Source organism: Branchiostoma belcheri, unplaced genomic scaffold, assembly GCF_001625305.1.
Source record: "Branchiostoma belcheri isolate BF01 breed outbred unplaced genomic scaffold, Haploidv18h27 scaffold17, whole genome shotgun sequence".
Classification (NCBI taxonomy): domain Eukaryota; kingdom Metazoa; phylum Chordata; class Leptocardii; order Amphioxiformes; family Branchiostomatidae; genus Branchiostoma; species Branchiostoma belcheri.
In genome coordinates, this window is record NW_017803157.1 from 3,522,376 (window position 1) to 3,546,986 (window position 24,611).

The 24,611-nt window shown below is 39.3% G+C and overlaps 1 protein-coding gene across 16 annotated transcripts in view; it reads left to right on the forward strand.

Annotated features, from left to right (window-relative positions):
- Positions 1–24,611, forward strand: part of LOC109466742 (calcium/calmodulin-dependent protein kinase type II subunit delta-like) — a 92,081-nt gene that overhangs the window by 52,143 nt on the left and 15,327 nt on the right. For 8 of the 16 annotated variants that reach the window (XM_019764496.1, XM_019764501.1, XM_019764497.1 and 5 more), the window contains exons 7-16: positions 5,596–5,698; positions 10,018–10,101; positions 10,537–10,631; positions 11,435–11,557; positions 15,219–15,302; positions 20,233–20,275; positions 21,848–21,874; positions 23,438–23,464; positions 23,714–23,731; positions 23,891–24,205. In XM_019764496.1, coding sequence (XP_019620055.1) covers positions 5,596–5,698; positions 10,018–10,101; positions 10,537–10,631; positions 11,435–11,557; positions 15,219–15,302; positions 20,233–20,275; positions 21,848–21,874; positions 23,438–23,464; positions 23,714–23,731; positions 23,891–24,205 — 919 coding nt within the window. The remainder of the gene's footprint in view (positions 1–5,595; positions 5,699–10,017; positions 10,102–10,536; positions 10,632–11,434; positions 11,558–15,218; positions 15,303–20,232; positions 20,276–21,847; positions 21,875–23,437; positions 23,465–23,713; positions 23,732–23,890; positions 24,206–24,611) is intronic. The other 8 variants (XM_019764508.1, XM_019764509.1, XM_019764511.1 and 5 more) reach the window with 4 other exon arrangements.

Genomic DNA, 24,611 nt, shown 5'->3' on the forward strand with positions numbered 1-24,611 from the left:
CATGACATTGAATGACAGTGTCAGATGGCAGTGGGTTCACAGGGTGAGAACCATGTCTTGGCCAAATCTTTCTATCCCACAACTAGTTTTTTAGTATTTATGATTAGATTAGATTAGATTTAGATTATTGACAAGAAATTAATGATGAGAATCCTAGTTTTATTTTTTAAGATAGTCGGACATCTTTTCAGGCTCCTACTGGGTGACCCAGTACAAGCTGCCCAGATAGGGGTTACTCTCCAAGTAGAGGTTTGGGTTTTGGGGGTATTTTTAGCGTGTTTTATACCCCCAAAACCCAAACCTAACAAATGCTACAGATATGTCTCTGCAGATCTGTTCCCAGCCCACCAAAGCTAACCCTAGGAGGAGCGTGCGTACCCTGGGTTGACAGTGCAAAAGGCCTTGGCTTCATCCTCGACAAGAACTTAACCCTCCAAGAACAAGTCACTTCTATGGTCACAAAAGCCTCTCGCAGACTTCATTATCTGAGGCTACTCTCTAAACAAGGAACCAGTGTTGCAGACTTGGTCTTGGTATACCTGGCACTTGTGCGTCCTGTACTAGAGTATGGACATGTCCTACTTGTCGGATGTAGCAAGGAACAGGAGCGTGCGATGGAGCGGGTCCAACGGCGAGCCCTCCGCATCATCAGCCGAGCTGGCAGGCGTGACGTTCCCGAACTACCCACCCTGCAGTCGAGGCGCGAGGATGCCGCTGTGAAACTCTTTAGACAGATGCTCCAGGAGAACCACCCCCTACACGACCTCGTCCCTGTCTCTAGAGCTAACGCCACTGGACGCTCTCTTAGGAACAAGAACACTATATCCATCCCCCCAGCCAGAACAAAAAGACTCCAGAACTCGTTCCTACATCAGTCTATCAGACTAAACAACCAGACTGTGTAAACGTGTCATATCTGGGATGCCCTGTTGATTTAATGTATATATTTTAATAGTATGTATATATGTGTAATATATGTTATGTACCCTATCTTGCTGTTATTGCTGTAAATACCAATGCCATTCAGGCAACACATTTTTTGTATGTCTGTAACGTTGGTATGAAATAAAGAATTGAATTGAATTGAAAAACCTCTGCTTGGAGAGTAGATAGGGGTACTGTAATTCGACGTGTAACTCAACAATAGTCCAACTTGATAATTGGACAGTGGCATTTGCATGTCAAGAACAATAGCTAGACTTAGTTTCATCCCGCATAACAATTGTTCCTTGATCAGAATAATTACCTGAGAACTGTTGAACCATGGTTGAACAGAAATGGACTGAGGATTTTATAACTACATTGCTTTGAAAGCAGGTTTAAGTTGCAATACATGTATTAAGGCTTCTTGCTTAATATACTAGGCTAATATACTAGAATTTTGTCCGGCAAAACTGTCTGTAACATAATTTCCCCAATGTTTCAACTGAACTGAACTGAACTTCAATGACAGTCAGGATGCTCATGAGAAAAAATTGTTTCATTTTCTACCCCTAGCTGGTACAGAACGTGTTTGTAAGCTCTTCTTTCTTTTTTGTGGCCTAGTTGAAAGATCATGCGAAGCTGAGTGAAATTGAGTGAGTGAGTGAGGTTGAAAGCGGCAAATATGTACAAGACTGTTAACAGATGGGTGTGGATTATGCTCTCCTTTCTTATTTTCTGCTCTGAGAATGAAGTTTTACACATCACTTGGTTTAGACCGCGGGCTAAGATGTAGTCCGTGAGGTCTGAATCCTTACTCCACCAGGCTGAAATTGGCACAGACAGTCTGCAAACATCAATCAATTCACACCTTCCATGCCATTGTTTTGGGACGTTTGCACCTCTTTGACCAGAATTTTCAGACCGCGGGCTGAAGTTAGCCTGATGGTCTGAATGGTTTTTGAGTAAATCAGCCCGCGGTCTGGGGATCTAGACCTGTAGTCTAGTGCCTTTAGACCGAAGGTCCTGTAATTAAAACTTGCGGGCTAGTTGTTAGGCCTGACGGGCTGTTAGAAAAGACCACTGGTCTGCTTGTATTTATTATTAATGATATCTTAAGTTATGAACACTGCAGAACAATAATTTTCATATCACTGTGCTCATTACACCAAGAGCTACACACTGATGTGAAACTTGAATGTTGAAAATCAATTTTTACTTGAGTTTCCAAATGCCTTGTGACTTTCCAAAATTGATGCGACCAGTGTTTTGTATTATGTTTTGTTGTGTAAAAAAAAAAAACTTCTATATCCTATACTCTACCAACCTGATGAAACTATTTTGGGAAATTCATTCTTGTACAGTTTCGTACAAGCAAAACTTAGCATGTTGTTACAAAAAATGTAATTTACTTGAACTGTTGTTAAAATGTTTGTTTACTTCCTTACTTAACCCTCACACTGCCGAGACTGTGCCTTGCCAGGACCGAGAGCTGAGCTCCAGCCATGCCACGAACTGTGTGTAAACACCACAAATTAAACCATTTCCATTTCTCACATAACATGCCCGTAGCCAGGGGGGGTTCACGGGGTTCGGAAGAACCCCCCCCACACACACACATGCTCAAAAGGTCCACTTTTTATCGAAAGGTCCAAAAGATTTTTCTTTAAAGGTGGACTGATTTGTATCACCAGCGGGACTGGAATCCTATTCGTCTCTGATTTTTCTTTTTAAATCCTCTCAAAAATGCAGGAAATGTCATTTCAGAAGGTTAAATTTTCAAAATTTTCGCCGCTCGCTGGTCCATCAAACAGTAGGAAGAACACCCCCAACTAAAATCCTGGCTATGGGCATGCATAATATCTCTGCATGGGCATCATACGAGATGCACTACTCATGGTACAGATGAGCTCCCGGGCATGTTCTAGAGGGTTGTTTACACCGTGTTCGGTTAGTTGATTACTGTTGGGGTGGTCTTTTTCTACACAGCAATATGTGATAATTATGAATGTCTGCAGTCACTTAACATGGCATGCTGCCTGCATGTGTATGCACTAAGTCTTATGTATTTTACTGTGAACAAACTAGTTACTTGTATGTACATACTAGGAAATGCTTACAGTAATGACACACGGTGATATTAACACCTCTTTCAGATTTATGCAAGAGAATTGCTTTAACTTATATTTTAATGTAACTTTTTCCTTTATAAGAAGTTGAATTCAAGACACCCCTGCAGCCAGCAAGCAACCAAACCGTGTGTATAACAACCCTCTTACGTGTCGTATCCCCCTCCCCTTCTTTTTGTAACACTTTATTTATAGATGTTCAACAGGAGTGAATATTCCTCTAAATTATAGTTGTTTTGCAGAGTAACGGGCATCAAACTTCTGAATGCCTGTTAGTTCCCTATTATACATGTACCATACCGTAGTAGGACATGGAACCTATTTTTTAAGCAAATATTCAAAATGATAGTCATCTCTCTATTAAGGGTTCCAAGACTAGAAGTGGATAGACACAGGCTAGCATTGCATAATATCTTCTATACAAAAAGTTTTTACGTTTTCGTCAGTCCCCCGAAATTGGTACCCCACTTGATCTGTTCACCAATCTATTTGGACAGAATTCAAGTACAATCAGACTCCTGTTCTGTGAATCGCAGTAGTTAATGGTTTGATGAACAAAGAGGCATGTTCTTCACGCACTTGTAGAGTGAGTCATGCCTAGAATCGCGATAAGTCAAGTGGCAAGTGGGAAGGGCAGTCAGTCTAATCTTGATACCACTGCACAAAGATTTGGACAAAGTCCAAACAGTATCAGGACATGCACAGGCCTGCCTCAAAATTAGCTGCGTTGCCTCCAGAAATAACAGGAAAGTTGTTAATAGTACACTTGAGAAATAATTCATGCCTCAAGTTTAAATTGATCACGTTGTAATGTCTGATATATGTATGCTGCTCGAAAAAGGTTTGGACTGAATTCAGAAATAACAGAAATGTTGTTAGTAGTACACTTGAGAAATAGTTTACGCCTCAAGTTTAAATTGATCACGTTGTAATGTCTGATATATATATATATATATGTGCTGCTCGAAAAAGGTTTGGACTGAATTCAGAAATAGCAGAAATGTTGCTAGTAGTACACTTGAGAAATAGTTTATGCCTCAAGTTTAAATTGATCACGTTGTAATGTCTGATACATATATGCTGCTCCAAAAAGGTTTGGACTTAATCCAAGCACGTTAGGGCAGATCTCTTCCGCCATGCTTTCAGAGACTGATCCGGTAATGAACAAGAACTAATTTTATTCACGCGCTTGTGGTCTGACTCGTTCTGTAAGTCGTGATTCGTCTTGTTGCATTAGTTAGCAGCCGTATCTGTCTGATTCTCAAGAAGATCTGGACCAAATCCAAATCAGGAAGACTCTTTCACCATCCAAGTTGCCGAATCGCTGACTTATAATGAACAAATTTTATTCACGGACTTGGGTTGGCTTTGGTCCCCAGCCTTATCTTTACTCATGGAAAAGTTTTTGACCACATCCAACTTATACTATCAGTGTACATGTAGATGCTTGTTACCAAGAAAGAAGCTAAAAAACTGACCTACCAAACTCTTGTTCATAATTTCTCTTCACCTGAAGTTGTTATCTGTTGTTAAGCATTACCACCAGCCCCACCCAAAAAAAAATATAACTCTCACTTAATCAGTAACTGCAAGCCTTAGGGATCTGGGGATAGTCAGTCATTCTTGTATGCTGGACTGCTGTCTTTCTTGACCAATGTTGCTGAGCCACACTAGCCACCTTCCCTTGTAGGAAAATAAGCTTGGGACAAAACATGCTGTTGCCACGAAGCTTGTGAAGTGATGTTAGCTGGATTGTCATTACCAGTCCTTAATATAACTGAGCGATACTGGGGGGGGGGGGTCAATCTCCTCAGCCTTCCCTTGTAGGATACTAGGAACCCCCCCAACATAATTCACACTCACTCTCGAGCTCCCCCATAGCTTAGTCAGCCGTCACAGCAGCATGATGTTTGGCAAAGGTTTCCACTGCTGATGATCTTCTGCCATTCTGGCCATCTGGTTGTGGGCTGTTTGACCGGTCCACTCCTTTAAGTCCGTGGCCGTCCCCGTGGCCGTGCGCCTTCCGCCTTTCCCTGAAGTTTTGTGTGTGAGAGTGTGCCTTTGGCCCTAGACACACGCCCAAACCACTGTTACAGTAGTTTTTCTTCTTAACAATAATAATCTTGGGACAAAAACATGTTATTTCCACCTTCTAGAGTGATCGCCTTATATAAGCTTCCCTTGTAGGAACCCCCAAAAATAAGCTTGCGACAAAAACATGATGCTCTTCCCACCTTGTGGAGACTAGTCTGTGATGTTTACACCAAGTCCGTGAGGGACAAAAACATGCTACTGCCACCTTCTAGAGTGATCGCCTTATATAAGCTTCCCTTGTAGGGACCCCCAAAAATAAGCTTAGGATAGAAACATGCTCTTCCCGCCTTGTGGAGACTAGTCTGTGATGTTTACACCAAGTCCGTGAGCTTGGCGGCAGCTTTGCTCTCCTTCCTGACAGGGAGCAGATTCTCAGACCCCCAACCGGACGTACCAACGTCCGAAAATGGGTGGCTCTTCTTTAAGAGATGTGCCTCTGTTCGTCTCTTAGCCTGAGAACCTGTTACTTGCCAGTAAGCAGAAGGGAGCTGCAGTGAAGCTTGCAGATTTCGGTCTTGCCATCGAAGTGAACGGTGATCAGCAGGCATGGTATGGTGAGTATGCGACCGGCTCGGACATACTTTCTATGGTGCTGTTTTATACAATTATACAGTATAAAGCAGCTACATTTGTATACTAACAGGCTTCAATGTAGATATTAGTAAGAGGTAGGAATCAATCTAACTTTATCTCCAACACAGAAAATCCATGCAAATTGAAAAAAAAATTTAGGCCTTCCTCGCACAGACTGACCCACTAGTTGGGTCATGTGACTTTCCAGTGATGGGCCAAATTGGCTGGAAGTTTGCACCTTGTGTTTATAACATGACTGATGGGCCTTGATGTACAATCTATATGGCTTCTATCTTTCACCAGTACTAGTAGTGAGTGTTTGAATTTTTGTAATTCGGTGCCCTAGAAGTCGGTGTTTGCATTTTTTGTGTTGGAGACAGAGTACATGTGTAAGTTTGGTTATGTCATTTTAGATAATGGATATATGAGCCTTTGTGCTAGGTGGTAAGAAGTAGTGAGTGCACTGACAAAAATATGCAATAAACGACAAATTGAATGTTTCCCTACAATCATCAGACAAGGTAAATGTGGCCCCACAGTACACAGCTGCCTGTATATGCTGACTTTCACATGGGTCGTATGACAAATTACCCTTGTAAAAGTCAACACTTAAAACAGAGCTTTCTACTGCAGGGTCATGTATACCATACTGGCAATGATTGTCTTGGCTCTAGAAAGGACTGCGAAAAATATGTTTTAGTTATCAGGGCTCAAAATACCACCTGCACATGCAGCTTAGTGCCTGCCAGGTACATTTGTAATTGTACAGTTGAGCAGGTACTTCTGATGTCTACCTGCACTGATCCCTGAACTGGGATTTTTTTGCTACAAATGTAGGCATATGTAGGTTTTTATTATGTGGGTTATTTTCAATCTTACCTGCCCCAGTTGAGAAAAAAAGCATTTCAAGCCCAGTTATTATTAAGATATAATCAAAATTAATGTTCAAGAAAGGTGAACAGGACTAAAATACACCTCAAATAGTAAAAAAATGTTTGTAGAATTCACTGGTATTGCCAATTTTTTTCTCCAAAAGACTTTACCAAAAACGGAATTGGGTCTTCTTTACATCCTCACCACAAAAAAGATAAACTTGCGGTGAAAATACATGTAAACTTACAGTCAGTACCATGTTTGTCAGCCTGATAGTCCCATTGAAAGGTTTGCCGAACGCAGTGAGATCAAACCATGGTAATTTTGGTCAAATCTGGACCATTGACAGAGAAAAGTAATCACCACAGTGTCTTCTAGTAGGGCCACAACAAGTAAATTTTATGGATGACATCCTCCGCCGACTCCAAATCTAATGCGACCGGGCGAAAAAAAACAAGGCCGGCGGAAAAAAACAAGGTTCCTACATTTTAAAATGTTGATTCAATCATTGTACAATTGGTTTTTATTCAATGCAAACATTATTAAATACACAGCCAGCATCACATATCACTGCATCAACGTAAGAAACAAAACATTAAATCAGAGCCTTTTCTTGTCTCCTCTCTTCAGTTATCTGCCTCCTGGCATGGCAACAGACATCTTTGCCCATTTTCGGCATGTTGACCGCTGTTGATCAGAGGGCAACAAAATTTCTTGTTTTATTTTTCAAAATCAGGCGAAAATTAATGCGCGCGCGGATGTCATCCATAAAAATTACTTGCTGTGGCCTAGGAAATGTTTGCTCAGATAACGCAGACTTACTGACATTTTGATGAACGGAAATTGCTGTTGAAATCACCTTCACCTTTGGTTTGTAAATGCAGTTGAATGAATGCCGGAATACATTTTTGTGTGCGTAGAAGCCTCAAATGGGTGTGTGGTTTTTAGATTGTGTCTGTCCTTGGATTGAAGTTTTTTTAACAACATTTTGATGAGAATAAATTGCTAAATGAAACTGTCACCTCCAAATATGATACATTTTGCATTCAAAGGAGCCTCAATTGTTTCCAAATGCAGTTGAATGAATGCAGGAATACCTTTTTGTGTGCATAGAAGCCTCAAATGGGTGTGTGGTTTTTAGATTGTGTCCGTCCTTGGATTGAAGTTTTTTTTAACAACGATTCGATGGACAGAAATTGCTGCCAAAGTCACATTTTTGGATGCAGGGAATCCCCAAACAACAGAATTCAGAATGCTTATGTCTAACAACAAATTTTGATGAATAGAAATAGCTCACTGAAACAACCTTCACCTATAAATGAACACTGAAATACATTTTTGTGTGCGTATACGTAGAAGCCTAAAATGGGTGTGGTTTTCAGAGAATGACCGTCCTTGGATTGGAGTTTTTTAACAACAATTTGATGGACAGAAATTGATGTCAAAATCACTTTCAGGACCTAAGTCCTTAAGATGTGCAAACAACATGATGATACATTTTTGTATGCGTAGAAGCCTCAAATGGGTGTGTGGTTTTTAGATTGTGTCTGTCCTTGGATTTAAGTTTTTTTAACAACGATTTGATGAACAGAAATTGCTGTCCTAAGTCCTTGAAATGTAGAATTACAAACAACAACTTAGATACATTTTTGGATGATACAGGGAAGCCCTAAATAACAGTACTAGTGTCTTTCAGAATCTTTATGTCTAACAACAATTTTTTATGAATAGAAATAGCTCAATGAAACAACCTTCACCTATAAATGAACACCGAAATACATTTTTGTGTGCGTATACGTAGAAGCCTAAAATGGGTGTGGTTTTCAGAGAATGACCATCCTTGGATTGGAGTTTTTTTAACAACGATTCGATGAACAGAAATTGCTGACAAAATCACCTTTAGATTCTAAGTCCTTGAAATGTGCAAACAACAAGATATATCGTTGGATGATGCAGGGAAGCCCCAAATAACAGTACTGGTGTCTTTCAGAATCCTTACCGGTATCTCTAACAAAAAATTGTGATGAATAAGAATTGCTCAATGAAACAACCTTCACCTAGAAAGATGATACATTTTGCATACAAATGAGCACCGATTGCCAAGTATCCGCCTATCAGATTGAATATGTCTATTGTCATGTCTTACAGATAGTGCCTGCTGAATCGGATCGTTAGTTGCAGGTTTGACATTAAGACTTTCTGGATCGCGCGTCGCATCAGTCTGAGATGCAGACGTTCCTTATCTGTCACCAGGCAGACTGTCTGGCCTGCCTCCAAAACAAGAAGACATCGGAAGGCCACACCAATTTGATTTGTTGGTTCTCAGATTTTGTCAGAAAAAATATGAATCAACAGGGCAAGAAAAATGATAAAAATAAAAATGGGTCTAGGCATCCTCTTATGGCCCCAAATGCTACGATAGGAGACATGGAGTCAAGACTGGCTTGCCTCCAAAACAAGAAGACATCAGAAGGCCACACCAACTTGATTTGTTGGTTCTCGGATTTTTTCAGAAAAAATATGAAGCGACAGCAAAAAAAGAAAAAAAACAGGTCTAGGCATCCTCTTATACGATAAGAGCCATGGAGTCAACACAAAAGGCTGGGTTGATATTGAAGCAATGAATTTTTAACTTTTAATCAAACCACTGCATTGATAGATGGAAAAACTGTAAGAACTAGGAGGAAAAGGACTTTCCTCAACTTTTGAGGGCAAAATATGAGCATTTTTGAGTTGATTCAGAACCAGAATCTTTTCCTTTTTTTTTTTGCAAATCAGAAAAAAATGAAGAGGTGAATCCGAGAATCAACAAATTAAATTGGAATGGCCGAATCATGATTATCTCTTACTCGTAGCAAGCCATGTCACCGTGTCAGATGCACAGGAAGAATTAATGATCATGGTTGAAGTTTCTTGTCTGCACAGAAAGTAGCTGGGCTAGTCATCCATGTGTAGGCATTTGATTTGTTGGTTTTATGCGATAAGTGATAATATAAATGGCAAAACATAACATTATGAAAGCAAAACCAGGTGTAAATTCAGAGTTTTGGTCTTGTTCTTTCTTGCCAAAAGAAGTCCTTTCTTGGAGCCAAGACAATTGAAAAGCCAAAATTTTAATGTCCGTTGTACATGTATATTTGCAAAGTGTTCATAAATGCAGTTAGGGAATTGTTGGAGAGCATCCAATTTGAAAGCTTAACACAATTAATAATATTGTTACAGTAGATTACACTAGAAACTATGACTCATAAACTGTACTTAATGTATAGATGAAATTAGGGAAAATCAGTTTTGATTCAGGTAAGTACACTATAAGTTGGCACTTAAAACTGAATTTTGAATCTGAAAAGGATGTTACATGTATGTTATTATGTAGTAATTGCACCAAAAAAAAAACAGGCACTGTCTGACACGTTTGTGTGTGCAGGTTTTGCAGGCACCCCTGGCTATCTGTCCCCAGAAGTCCTGCGGAAGGACCCCTATGGCAAGCCAGTCGACATGTGGGCATGCGGTAAGTTGACGTTCCAGAAACCTAAGGAATCATTTCAGAATCTCAGCATGCTTGGGCTATAGCTAGAGAAAGATAATATCGTCCAAATAACAGGATTTAAACAGGATTGTTGTCACGCTGAATTAGCATAATTTTTACAGAATTAAAGTAATAAGGCTGATGGTAAAAATGGTTAACGTTGATGCACTTATACAGGCACTGCCTCGGTAGCTGTGAACATACTAGGAAACTCACCAATGTTAGAAACCCTAATTTTGCATAACATAATTCTGATAACTTGTCATGTTGACTCTATCTTATTGATTGTATACCTACGTGTAACGATTCTATTTTCTCCCAGGGTTGACCCTTAACAATAGTCCACGACAAGTTGGGTATCCCTGGTTGTTGTAAGCCAAACTAATAAATAAGGCTGATGTTTCCCCCCATGTTCAGGTGTAATTCTGTACATCTTGCTGGTGGGGTACCCTCCGTTTTGGGACGAGGATCAGCACAAGCTGTACTCCCAGATCAAGGCTGGAGCATACGACGTAAGTGCTAAAGTGTGCCTGCAAGTCTCGACAACAGTGGCGCTCAAAGTAAAAAGTTGAACTTTATTCCAACACAAGGGTTACACAGAGATCAAATTTTCAGTGACCACTGTCGCCTTCATCCGGATAATGAATGACCAATCACTTCAAAACATAACCTTGTGAGAGTTACGGTTACGGACACGTGACCTTATTCACACAAGACTTAACAGACTTAACACACTTTCCTCACTCCACCCAGGTGTAAAATGGCTGCCTGACTTCAGTAGGGGTGGGAAAAGGCTGTTTTGCTGACTTCTGCCTGCAATATGAACTTTCTCCATGTCACATTATCACGACATGGAATCCAATGCACTCTTGAATGTGACTGTCTGTACCTTTCCTTTCTGCTTTGTGACACAATGACAAGGATGCTGTTACAAACATAACATGGAGAAAAAGATGTGGTTGTGTTGAAGAGAAACTATGATGCTTTGATCTACCAACTTTATGATTAAGTTGTTTGAGATCACCAAAAAGCAGTTACTCAAGCAACTGGATATGATTTTGAGTAACTGCTTTTCACCTTCGCCGAGAAGGTTATGTTGTCAGGGGCGTTCGTGTGTCTGTGTGTGTGTTTGCACACAGACACTATTTGCATAATTTAATGTATACTTTCTTAGAAATAAGAAAGTCATTTGGCGAAGGTATCGTAAGAGATCGTGGAACTCTAGTTGGCGTATCTTATTTCCTGGATGTCTAACCTTCACCCACATAGTTTGAGATCACTTTTCACTTTTTCTGCTTTTTTTCTCTTTCTCCAGTACCCCTCCCCTGAGTGGGACACCGTCACCCCCGAGGCTAAGAACCTGATCAACAGCATGTTGAACCTGAACCCAGCCAAGCGCATCACCGCCGAGCAAGCCCTCAGGCACCCCTGGATATGTGTAAGTCATACATTCACTCTCTCTCTCTTCTCAATGCTCTTTTTATTCTATTAAGATATCTCTATATCTTAATAGATATCCTTAAGCCTTATATAATCTACAAGGTTCAGATTACACAATATAAAGACAGACTCAGTTGTTCTTCCATCCGTCAATGGGACAATGACCACTTTGGCAGCCATCAGACTACATGGTAAACAAACACACATAATTAAACCAAATGAAAACATACAATAAGCAGCATTTTTTTTTTCAAGAATTTTATTCAAGAAATATGAAACAATTCAAATACAAAGAAACATGGGAAACAATAAACTACCTAAAAACCAAAGACACGTTCAGTCATGGTTGCAAGAACCAAGAATAAGCATTATGTACAAATCCATCTTCATCTGTTTATTCTTGTAATTCTTCACATGAAAAGGAGAAGGTAATTCTTCACATGAAAAGGAGAAGGAATTTGGTATCAAGTCCAATTTATGTATCTTAAAGTTTATCCCAGAAACTAAGGATGCTCTTAAGGAAAAGGAAACAGAGAAAGTAGAAAGACTGAATGCAATTGTTTTAGAATGTTTAGTATATAATACCCACAACTCCAGCAACAGAGCACATTAAATGATGATGATTGCACAAAGTATGAACAATGCCTCCTGGTGACCGCTTTACCAACTGCAGCCAAACCTGCACCACTCAAACCATTTCGAAGCTCATTTACATGCAAAGCAGGAACAACATATTCCCACAGAGAACTAAAAGTGCCACTTCTGACACTGTATCCAACCATATTCAATTACCTGGAAATAAATTATTCATTTCCATCTTTTTTGTTGTCAACTCGGCACCTCTGACAACCACCTTATGTCTTACTCTAACACAATGCATGTCTTCCGAGAAGAAATACACACCTTGAATGGACAGGCAAACGTTCTATTCCCTTGGTTGGGATAACAAAAGGCAGTTACTCTTGGCAGAATCCTGCCAGGTTGCCACTTCGCTCCAATAACAGTATTATTCACTCAGTTTCCACGGTTGACTGCACGCTGTGAATGTTAAACCTTCCCTGGGCTGGTTGCTGCTAGGCCTAGGGAAACAAATAGTGTGTTTCCTGTTTCCCGACCGACCCTAGAAAAAACTGCTTTCCCTAGCCTAGCCTTTTTTGGGTGGATGCCTGAAAGGGACAGAAATTTTTCAAGCCGATCATCCTTTTCTAGCTCCATGATCTGACACCTAGGTGACAAAACATTGTACACTCGGTTTTCAAACGTTGACATTGACGATATAAGTGTCCTTATGCAAAGTTTTACATTCAATTTGTTAAACTGTATTGTATAATTTGATCACTACTATAGAGAGATTGCCAAAGTCTAATAAAAAAAAAAGATAATCTCTTCCTGCTGATCCTAGTTTTTTCAAGACTGAAACAGGAAACACAACATTTTTTTCCCAGGCCTTACTGTTATTCTTTCCTATCTTTCTGAACGCCCGGCTTGTTTATGTGTCCATTATATCCATCAGAACTGCCTTGTGGTGAGAGGTTCGTTTGGCAAAGGCGTTTATGCCGTTAAACGACCTGCTTCGTACATTCATCCCAAACTAGGCTATCAAGTTTCATCCGACTGTCGGGTTAATGTAAATGAATGGTGCATTAACGAGTTTGTTTCTGACTGGCACCAAGGTCAGATTGGGGCATAGGTTACACAGATACATGTATGCCCTGTTTAGGTGAACTCATGCGAATTGTAGTGTGTTTTGGTTGGTTGTTTGAACCATTGTTTATTCATGGCCTTCAGGCCAGTTTTCCTTGAGGTCATGAGGGAAGAGGTAAGGGTCAGACAATATCTATAAGAAAAAGTTTACATCATTTAAAGTCAGATAAGTCTACACAGTCGCATATTTTTTTCTACACATTCATGGTACAATATACATAGACAAGTATTACATAAGAGTGAGAGTTCGTGTGAGTTCGTTTTGATCATTCCTTCTTGGTCAATTTTTGGATTATCATCATGATAGAACTGACCATGAACAAGGATCTAAGACCAAAAATTGCTTTTTCATCAGTTCCCTTAACAACAGTTACTGTTATTATTTTGTAAGACCTTTTGCAACAAGCAGATGTTCATCATACAGGATTTGCATCAATGTCATGTTGTTGTTGCCACAAATTAAGCCAGTCTCAGCCACAGTAATGACATGAGTGGCGGTCCTGTGATTTGTTTACTGGTTTCCATGGTAACATAATGACCAAAGCGTCAGTCTTAGCGAGTCAGACTGTTTGATATAGTCACAGTTACTACTAGGGAGGTATGTTTTAGAGGAATACGGTAACCGTTTTATACATATTTCTTTGTTACTACCCAAGTATGTATGCACAAACTTATTAATCTTACATATATGATATTCATAATGGTGCTCCAAAAACAAATACATTTCTTTTGTTTACTACTTTGGCTACAAATTGCAATGATAAAAATGTTTAATCAGAAATACAGTCTTACTAGCTATATGGGACTCAGAGCAAATTTTTAGGAGCACAGGTATAGCTAACAAGGCTGGATTTTGGGCTAAAAAATGTTTCTTTATTTTGACGAATATTTTAAACAGTACAATGTACATGTACATACAACAGAAGTTAGCTTTAAAGTTTCTTAAATATAGAAAAATCAGAGATCATATTTAAAATCAATCAATCAATCAATCTTTATTCATTAAGGAACTCGCGGGCAACACATGTGCACCCGAATTACGTCCTTATTACACAAGTCACATTAAAAACATTTACATTATAAAACGAATCATCACATAGGTAAAATCTCAATATTAAAAACATCACAAATAACATGTCACAGTTAACATATGCTGTACATGGCGCGATTACCAGATGTCCAATTACTAAGTGCTAATTGTCTTGTTGTAAAGACGAATTGCGCAATGGAGGAAAGAATTTCTTAGTCTCTCAGTCCGGGCCCTTGGTACACTGATAGTGCTAGAGTTTCTAAGTTAAAAGGAAATAAAACAACAGTAAGCTGGAGACCTGAAATGTCGAGAAGTCATTAACTTTTAAATTAAATCTCCACGACTCCAGGTCCACCTTATGTGTTTTTGAGATTACATTTGCCGTTACCATGGAAATGGTTTGTTTCCTCCTCAGGCATATCTTTGATGTCCCACTGTAACCATGGTGATGATATTCTGATATCTAAAGAATCTTTGCAAGCATACGTCTGAAACATGTGAATACACTTACCATCAACGTGTACGTCATGTATGTCATAGACATGTGCATATACATGTGATGTTCAGTTGAGCAGAAAACGTTTTACTGCACATATATTTGGAAGACGTGGATAAAAAAATCTTTTTGTATACCGGTACAGTCAAAATTGGCCAAGAAAACCTCTCGGACCAAGAAAATCTGGTCTATATTATTGTAGACCACTATAGGCAAGGTTCTTAATGCTTCTGACTATGGAAAAAATTGACTAAGGGACCATCGAAAAGCGTTCACATTGGCCAGGTGGTCCTTAAGTACATGTACATGTTTAATGCATGACATCCATCTATATGTACAAATCTACACATCCTTTCATTAGTATCGGTCCTATCTCTGAATCTTGTGGCTCGATTTTTAACGTTTCTGTTTTTCTCTCCGTATCCATAGCAACGAGAGCGCGTGGCGTCCCAGATCCACCGCCAGGAGACCGTGGACTGCCTGAAGAAGTTCAACGCTCGCAGGAAGCTGAAGGTTTGTTTGTTTGTTTGTTTATTTTTTATTTATTAATCTTACAAACATATGGGTAGTCCCTTCAGTCGTTGAGGCTGATTTCCAAGGGAGCCCATGGAAACATGATACAAGAAAATACTGGAAAATAATATATATAACAGAAAATAATAATAATTTGTTTGTTTGTTTGTTTGTTCTTGTTCCAACAATGCCCATCTGCCGAGAAATGGGCAATAACTGGTACATGTATGTTGGGGGAAAGTCATGCCTTCTTCTTCTTCCAACAATGCCCATCTACTGAAAAATTTGCAATAACTGACATGTTGGGGGAAAGTTCTTTAAAGTGCCTTTGCCAAGGGCACAACATCGGGGCATGTGGGTGGAATCGAACCCAGGACCCATGGGTTCCAGGCCGAATGCCCTACCCTTACGCCACACGACGCCACTGTTTGTGTGATAACTTGTTGATATATATTTGGGACAGGGAGGATCATCCTTTACCTTCTATGCATTGTACATAACCACCCCTCAGCATAGCACACCAGCTTCGCAGGCACATGGTGTGGCAGCAGCTGGCTATGTTACATCAAAGGACCTGTTACACCTAATCTTTGCATATCTACCTGTAAACAGTGTTTAAAGCTGTCTTGTGATGATGCCCCTACTGTACTTGGTGGCAGAAAGTTCCACTCTACGATAGTTCTAGAGATTCTAAACATCTTAATTCTTGGTTGATAGCTCTGGTACTTGAAGGCATCACTATTTCTTTTTCTTTTCTGTAGTGTCTCCTCACTTTTGTATCTACAGTACATGTGAGTCAAAAATGTCAGTCAACTGTAGCAGTTGCCTCCCTGAAATTGCCTTAAGGACAGATATTCCAAAGAACCCTTTTCAAGAAATGAGCCACTAAATATATAGAAACCTCTTGACTCCAGACTTCCCCTTGATTCCATTTCAATTCTTGGTTGATAACTCCAGTACTTAAAGGCATGACTATTTCTTGTTCTTTTCTGTAGTGTTCCATCATGCACCAGTTTTAATTCTTGACCCTAGTTCCCACATTTTGAACGGAAATTTCGCTGGTAGACTACGCTTAATTTAAGGACAGATATTCCAAAGAACCCCTTTGAAGAAAGGAGCCACTATATATATAGAAACCTCTTGACGCCAGATTTCCCCCTGTTCCTAATGCCCTTTAGGATGTCAGGACCCCAGCAGATATTCCTGTACACAAGCGTATGTCTCAGAAATTTGTTTCTGCCGTGAAAGGAGTACGTAACAGATTAATGATGTCAGGAACTTTTGGAACAACAGCTTGCCGTTTGCCCTGGACGCCAGCAAATGTCAGACCCCCTCGCTGTAAATATCAGCCTCCCCTCGGACGACCTTTCGCAGGGTTCACATTTGGCAGAACTGAAAAGAGCAAGTAAACAAAATTACCGCCATTTGACCCGAACCGATGTGAGGTCACGTTGTGTGTTCAGTGTTTCTATGGCAATAGTATAAATACCAAATCAGTTTGAGCTATTTAAAGCAGTACATACAACATGTAACGTTACCTTTGGAAAAAAATTCAAACTTTGGTATCTTTGAAATACCTTTAAGTTTTTAACCTTAAACTTACTTAAGAGTGTGCTGATTCTGGTAATTTTAGGTCTATATGTACACTGTAATTAATCACCCTGTCATGGCAATAGTATAAATACCAAATCGATTTGAGGTATTTTTAAAAAACCAGTACATGCAACACATACATAATTGTACCTTTGGAAAAATTCAAACTTTGGTATCTTTGAAATACCTAAAAGCTTTCAGTAACTTAAAGTATGCAGAATCTGATGATTTTAGATCTACATGTATAACATAGTCATGCAATCACCCTTGCCTTCAGTAAATATTGCACTTAGTCCTGTAGATAGACATGCTCTTCAGTAGACATGAGTTCCACAAGTGTCTTAAGTTTTTAATATTCTAAACCTGTTATTTTTAGTCTGACATGGACCAAGAAGCCAAGGCACAAGGGCAGTCGATCATACATTGTATGTACATCAGATAACACAAGTGCTGCACATTGTTAAGATTTGGAGTTCAACAAGTCTCCTGTTAGTGATTCTAAGCCTGTCGATTTTAGTCTAACCCAAGACAATTTGCCATTCAGTATATGTCAATACACTGGGTAATTGGCATGCAGTTCGCTCTTCCAAGTCTGGACAGGGTTCAACAAGTGTCTTTTTAGTATTCTGAACCTAACAATGTTAGTCTATGCCAAGCTTCTTTGCCTTCAGTGTTCAATACAACCAGTAATTCATTTAGCCAGAATTGGACAGAGTTCAAGTACATTTGTAGTGTCTGCGAGTATTCTAAATCCGGCCGTTCCAGCGTGTTACGTTAACAAAGAGTCCGGACACTTGGTAAATATCACATCAGTCCCCCACCCCCAATTCAGGCCTCGAAATTAAATTTCCTTCCTATTGTCCCAGCACTATCCCAAAAATTTAATTTCAATTGCCCAGAAGTGAGAATGAACTGTCCCAACCTGTTTTTTGGGAAGTAATTGTATGACTTCAACTTGAAGTCAACTTTATTTAATTTGCTTAAAATGTTCATCGATCACTCCCAGGCACACTATAATTGCAGTGTGGACAGGAAATTTGGGGGGATTTTTCAGAATCCAAAAGCCGGGATGTGTGCCTGATAAACAAAGCAAGGGCTGACATTCTGATGTTGATTATCTTTCTATTGTCCCAAAATGTCCCAAAGTGTCTTAAAGTTTTTAGTTGTCCCAGCCTAAATTTTAGTGGTCAGTGGCCATTGGACCACCTTTAATTTCGAGCCCAGATGCCCCCCACCCCCAATTGTCCAGTCTCCCTACTGTTGGTGAGGAAGAATGCCATTTGCTAAATTAGACATTGATTCCCTTTCATGAAATACCAACACAGGCAGAGATTAATGAGGTATTGCATGCTGTAAGCCAGTCAAACTTAGGTCAGAGGCTACGTCCTGTATTTATAGGTCCTGCAATTGTTTGGCCAAGAAGATTGTACATTTTAATGCATCATCTTTGAATGGATGTCAAATGGACCAACTTGTCTTGAAAGTTCATCTGTGTTGGTAGACGTCATTATGCAGTAAGTAATTTCCAACACAAAGAATTGGACTTTTCAACTGTGAGTGACTGTCTTTGTCAAGGAATGAGCAATCACTTCCAACAGCCACTTCCAACTTTTGTCAGCGTGTTAGTTTTGGTGCTCTAAACTACTGCAGCTTCGTTAGTACCGGGTACTTCTCTTTTGAATTACATAATTATATATGGAAATTTTTGTTGGGCCAAATGAATTCTTGATTTAACGAAATAATGCCAAGCTGGAATCATTGTCCTAGCCAGCTTGAATTTTTTTTTCTTCATCTCAGTTTTGTTTTGACATATACCTGACTTTGATTAGGGAGGTAAAAGGTGGTAGAAGGAGAGGGATGGACTCCGCCTTCCAATACTGTACTCTAGACACAGTGGATCAACAACCCACTGCCCCTACTGATAAAGATATGGGACTACCTTAAAAGTTTACCTTTTTTTATGCAGAATTTCAGGGAGTGAAATAATGTTTTTGCAGTTATGTGTATTGGAATAGAATTTTTTTCAGAAAATAAAATAAAAGTTTTTGTTTCTCCAAAGAATTCCTACTGAAGCTTTTTCTCATACTTGTACCTCTGAACTATCTGTGAAACAAGGAAATGATTTCATGTGGCCGAAGCCTAACAAACAACAATCTGCAGACAGATTTATGTGCTGGAATGATGTAATCGTTACCATGGTGACCCTAGAACGGAAAGGCAAGATGCCGGAATCAAGTACAGGCCTCCACCCCCGGCTAAATATAGGCGCCCCCAATCAGTGTGTGACAGCCGCAGAATTGGTCTGGGGTTGGAAAGTGACAGTCACAATGAACGACAAGGTCATTTACAGAAGAGCGGCGGCAACACAGGCATGGCTTGGGTACTTCTAGTGGCACTCTGGACATGTGCAGTCATCTTGGTAATCCTGGTTTGCTTCCGTTCTAGCTATCATAGTATTGTCAGTACAAAACCTTCTACTAAACAGTAGTTTTGTAGAGAGTGTTGATGTATGTTCAAGTGTTTCTTTCTTGTGGTTCAAGTTTCTTCGCAGCTGTTTTGACTTTGACACATAACTATAACGTTATGATAGATGCACATGTAGTAGGATTTGATACTGTCGTTTTCGATTGCCCCTCTGTGGGGTGACTGTGATCGTTAACAAAGAAGGGATTTTGTCAAATTTTCACTCGACCTTGATGTTGTAACTTGAGTACAGAGAAATATGGTGGCCGTGGCCGGGTCATGTTGGTATGGGCGGGAAATAGCTCTTGCTCGTTAGGGAGCCGGCTTCATGTACATGTATGACGATGCCACTGGCTTGGGTAAGCTAAGGGCCATTCCAGTGAAGGGGAGGGGGTACTTAAAGAGATTGGCAGGAGATGCCAAGGAAAGGAGTCACACATTCAAATAGCATAATACTGTGCAGTAGTTGTATATATAGCACCGTGACTGCTTTTTATCCTTAAACCCCTTGCCATTACGTGGTTTAAAAAAAGTGACTGACACGAAATCACTGATATTGCGTACAGGAAGTTTGGTTTGGTTTTTTAATTGCATGTTAAAGTTGACACTTGATACGAAAGTTGAACTTCTCAAAGTTCATATAATTGGTCTCCAATTATAATTATAGTGCTTATTAACTATATACCATTGTGTAGTCTGTTTTTTGACGTTTTCTCTTCAAATTAACTCGCTAAAATAGGTTATTTACTGTCATTTTGTATGTGTTGTACATATTATTGTAATGTTTTTCTTCTTGGGTGATGACAGGATCATAAGCTTGGCTTGATTTGTTATGACCTTGGAATGACCTTGAGCGTTCTGTGTCCTTGCACAGGGAGCCATACTGACCACCATGCTGGCCACTCGCAACTTTTCAAGTAAGTCGTGTCGCCATTCACTCCTTTAGCATTACGTGATTGAACAATATCGGTATCCCTTTCATACTTTATGCCCCTGTAGTATACATTGTACATAAAACTGTCCTGTTACGATTTGAGCCAAATCCACAAGAAACAGGTCTTTTTAAACATTTTTGCCAGAAGTTGAATTCAGTTAAAACTTGTGCAAAATCCAAAATCAGTCAGGGTCTTGGTACGATACTGGCATAGCCAAAGAGCAGGAGACAATCTTTCCTTCAGAAGAAATCTTGTAGTTTTTTTTTTCCTTTCAGCTTTCTCTAGACATTTTGGTTGTGCCAGTATCTGTTTTCTTCAGAACTGTTGATTCAAAATTTTTTCCAAAATTAGTAGTTAACCATAAGATGTAAGGCTCAATTTAGAAACTTTTTTCTCTACACTTAAGATAAGAATGTATAAGACTGTACATAAAATGTGTCCCTTCTCATCCCTTGGAAACACTTGAGAATTTACTTTCATTGTCAAGATGCTGCCACAATCATTGAGTTAAGATTACATGTATGTGTGGTTTAGAGTCACATTGTCTGCATCAAGACATAATCTTGCAGCAAAACACTTTTTATTGTAAATAATAAGTAAACTATAGTATTACAAACTTCAGAAGAGGATCTGTAATGTTGGAGGCCCTCTGAATTGTTAGTGACAATTCTGACCATTTTTATTGATAGCGGTTATTACATCAATTATAGGTTGCTCAAGTGTGACACTTGCTGTTTTTTTTATAAAATATAAACGTTGACATTTAGTACTTTCATATGCGTCCTCTCTCCATGTGTGTCTTTATCAAAAAGTGCAACTGACAATGAAAAGAAACAAAGTGCTTCAAAGGGAGTGATACGAGAGGGGCACATTTTTAAATGTTGTATCTCAACATGTAACTAGCTGTCGTGGGGAGTGATAATCTGTGGTACAGTAACTGTGTTAAACTGGTACAACAAGTTGTCCTGTTAAGTGAACCAGTGGTAGACTACATGTAAGTGTTGAATGTAAGACTTACAGAAAAGTAAACTAGTCTGAGAGCTAACCCATGGTTCTCTGTGAGAAACTCTGTAAAAAAATTGTGAAGTTCAGTTTTTGCTACTGCTCATTTTCTGTTGGGTACCTCTGTTCACAGACCAACTTTGGTTGGGATAGTGATCACCCATCTCTTTTGATATTGATAAACAAATGTGCCAAATCAACCTCTTAAACATACAAGAACCCAAATAATTACCAGTAATAACTAGATTTGAATTTTGTGTGTTTGTTTGTGCATTTAAAACCTTTTGCTTAATCACAGATCTATGTTTTTCTCGTATTATCTATTCTACTACAGACAACTTGCCCTCCAATATTTCATAATCATAGGTGTTATAGGAACTTGCAAATAACGAACAAATTTTGAAAGCACAATCGTCATGTTAAGATCCCCCTGAACAAAGTTGGTCAGTGGCACAGAAAACTTGTTGAAAACCCTTTGTTCTGTTTTTTGTTTCTTTTGAACTTACGTCTTCTTTGTTTCCCTCTCCACTTTTTTGCTGGTTTGGGCTTTAGACATTCCTGCACAGAATGCCCATGCAGGTAGGAAGGGTGTTGCACTGAACTGTGGGATACATCCATTGCATTGTGGGATACATGTGCATTCCCATCATGCAACATTCTTCACGTCCAGTGTGTTCCTCGTGCTAACATGGTTCTTTCCATATCCCTCCATCTGATGCTAACCCCCTCTGATAAACATGGTACGGTCCAACCATAAGAACAAGGAACTAAAAAGTAAAATCCTAAATTTAATTGTTTCCAAAGTTGTTTCTTTTTATTATAAAATTGAAATTGTTGTAAATATCATTGAAAATTAAGAATTCCACCTTGTTTCGTAGCAAGGAGGTTAAATACAAGATTTTAAACGATTTTAAACTCCTTGTTCCTTGGTACTGTTTTTTTAACAAAATGGGAAATGTTGGACTGTACCATGTTTGCCAAGGGGTGGTTTTGGTGTCTGGAGGGACGTAGTGATTGTTTTTACCAGAGAATGATGGGTGTGGCTCTTCAAGTAACCTCCTTGAAGGATTCCGTTTTGTTCTTTCTCTCCAAGTGTCCTAAATTCACTTCTTCACGTGTTGAACTTTCTTTGACTTTGACTTAAACACACATTATCAAGTTCCACATAATTATGTACAGTAGACACCTGACTTCAAGTTACTCTAGTTTCTTCATCGTTCTATGATTAAGTCACCCGTAAGAAGCATAATTTCCGTACAAAATGTGGTTTTGAGGTGCCCGGAGCACCGGTGTTATGTTGACCACACCCTTTGACTTCCCTCTTTGTGATGTTTTGCCTGATGCATGTGTTCAGAACAGCATGATGTTTTTTTGTGTGGTTTGCGTCTTGTTTGTTTGTTTGTTTCTCTCTTTCTTTCTTTCGTTATCAGACTTCTACGACTTGAGCCCAACAGTATGATTGTGTTTTGATATATAGCACAAAACTGGTAAATTGGGAAATATGACACAACTATATGTAACACAACAGTACATATTGGTTGACGTGCATGAGGTGGAAAATCTAGACAGATTTGTTTTTGAGCCATTGCGCCTCCGAAAGTTTCCTTACTACATTGTAGTTATTTGATATGCTTGTGGTATGGCTCTCCTCAAACAAGAAGAGTGTTGGCGTCATATATATGCTGTTATCATACTCTTAAAAGGGCCTAATTTCCTACTTTTTGTGAGGCTGAGCAAAATTGAACAAGGGAGGGACTGAAAGAGAAAGGGGGAAGAAATAACAATTTCAAAGGAAAGAATGAAAACTGTACATCCAGAAAGTGTCATTTTTCGTCCATATTCTTTCCTTAGTAGAGCAGGATAGTGAATAAAAAGTTGCTGGGCTTCTGTCAAAGTAGAATGTCGTACTTTCTCGTGTGTCTTGTGTTCCTTTGTGTTTTGTGATCTTTTCCTACTTTTATTATATCACCTTTGCATTATTATATCACCTTTGCATGCCATCCTGATTGCCTGTTGTTGAGTTGAGTTTGGTGGTACTAGCACGATGCATGAACATATACCTGAACTTTAAATATTCCACCACACATACAAGAGAAGTCTCATGCTGTATATGCTGGATTTTCTTAATTTCTGTGTCTGAAGGATTGAAGGTGAAACACTGTAATACAGGTACACAAGCATTTGAGATCGCAAACATTTTGTCTTTTCCTGGCATGCTTATATGTAAGTGCTATTTCAAGTTTGCTTTCCGACATCTGATCATTTCTTGCTTTAGGTAGCCTTGTTACGTAAAGCTTTGAATTTTCTATATTTCAGTAGCTTGAATATTATTTCTCTACTTAATTTCTGCACGTTTGATCTTGTTTGCTCTTTTTGTGATGCCTATTTTATAACTTTTCCCTTAATTTTTCTTGACAGTGCCTGCACGACATAAAGGTTTGTTAGTCATACCCTCTAAGGTATTAATACTGGACTCGTCTCTTTTTTCTTCTTTTCTTCCTTCACTTTACGTTCTGTTATATTAACATTTCGTTTTCCCATCTCTCCCTCCTACCCCTTTTCTATCCCTCTTTATTTTCATGTGTTCTACCCTAGTACCACCGGGCAAAAAACAACAACAACACCATCAGCAACAACAGCAACAGCAACAACAACATCAGCAGGATGTACAGAGAAAAGACGAGACACCTGCACCCGACCCTAAAAGCCCTACCATAACGGCACTTTTAAAACCAAAGGGAGAATCTAGTCTATTTGCTGGACTTGTAACTGCTGCAAAGGCAAAAAAAACAGAACCCCCTTCTTCGGACTCCAGTATAGTTGCGACGGCATCAAAGGCGTCGCCAACTAAAATCGAGGCCACTGCATTTGACCTGGACAGAACAGATAGCGTCATTCCTGCAAACCAAAGTGTGTGAAGTTTGGTTTCATTCCTTTTCTTTTTTTTTCTAAACCATTAATTGTGGAAATCTAACAATTTTCAGTTGGCTGTTTTCATTTCTGAACACATTCCTGCACCATTTTGTTGTTGGAAGACAGGATCTTCACAGTTAACACGTTGCCCTGATAGCACCCAGTTTTCGTTACGCCCCAACGTATACGTCCTGAAAAAGCAGCTTTGGTCTGAAAGGCCATGCAGAACACAAAAATTTGATTTCTTCTGCCTTTGATTTGACACTGGGTTATTTTCTTTTGTTGTTGTTGAGCTGCAAACCAAGCTCGTAGCTTTTCTCTCTTTCAACTGGTGATATACCAATAGAAATCTTGGTGCTGGGTGTTATATTCTTNTCAAAAACCTATCAGCTGCATTTTGCTT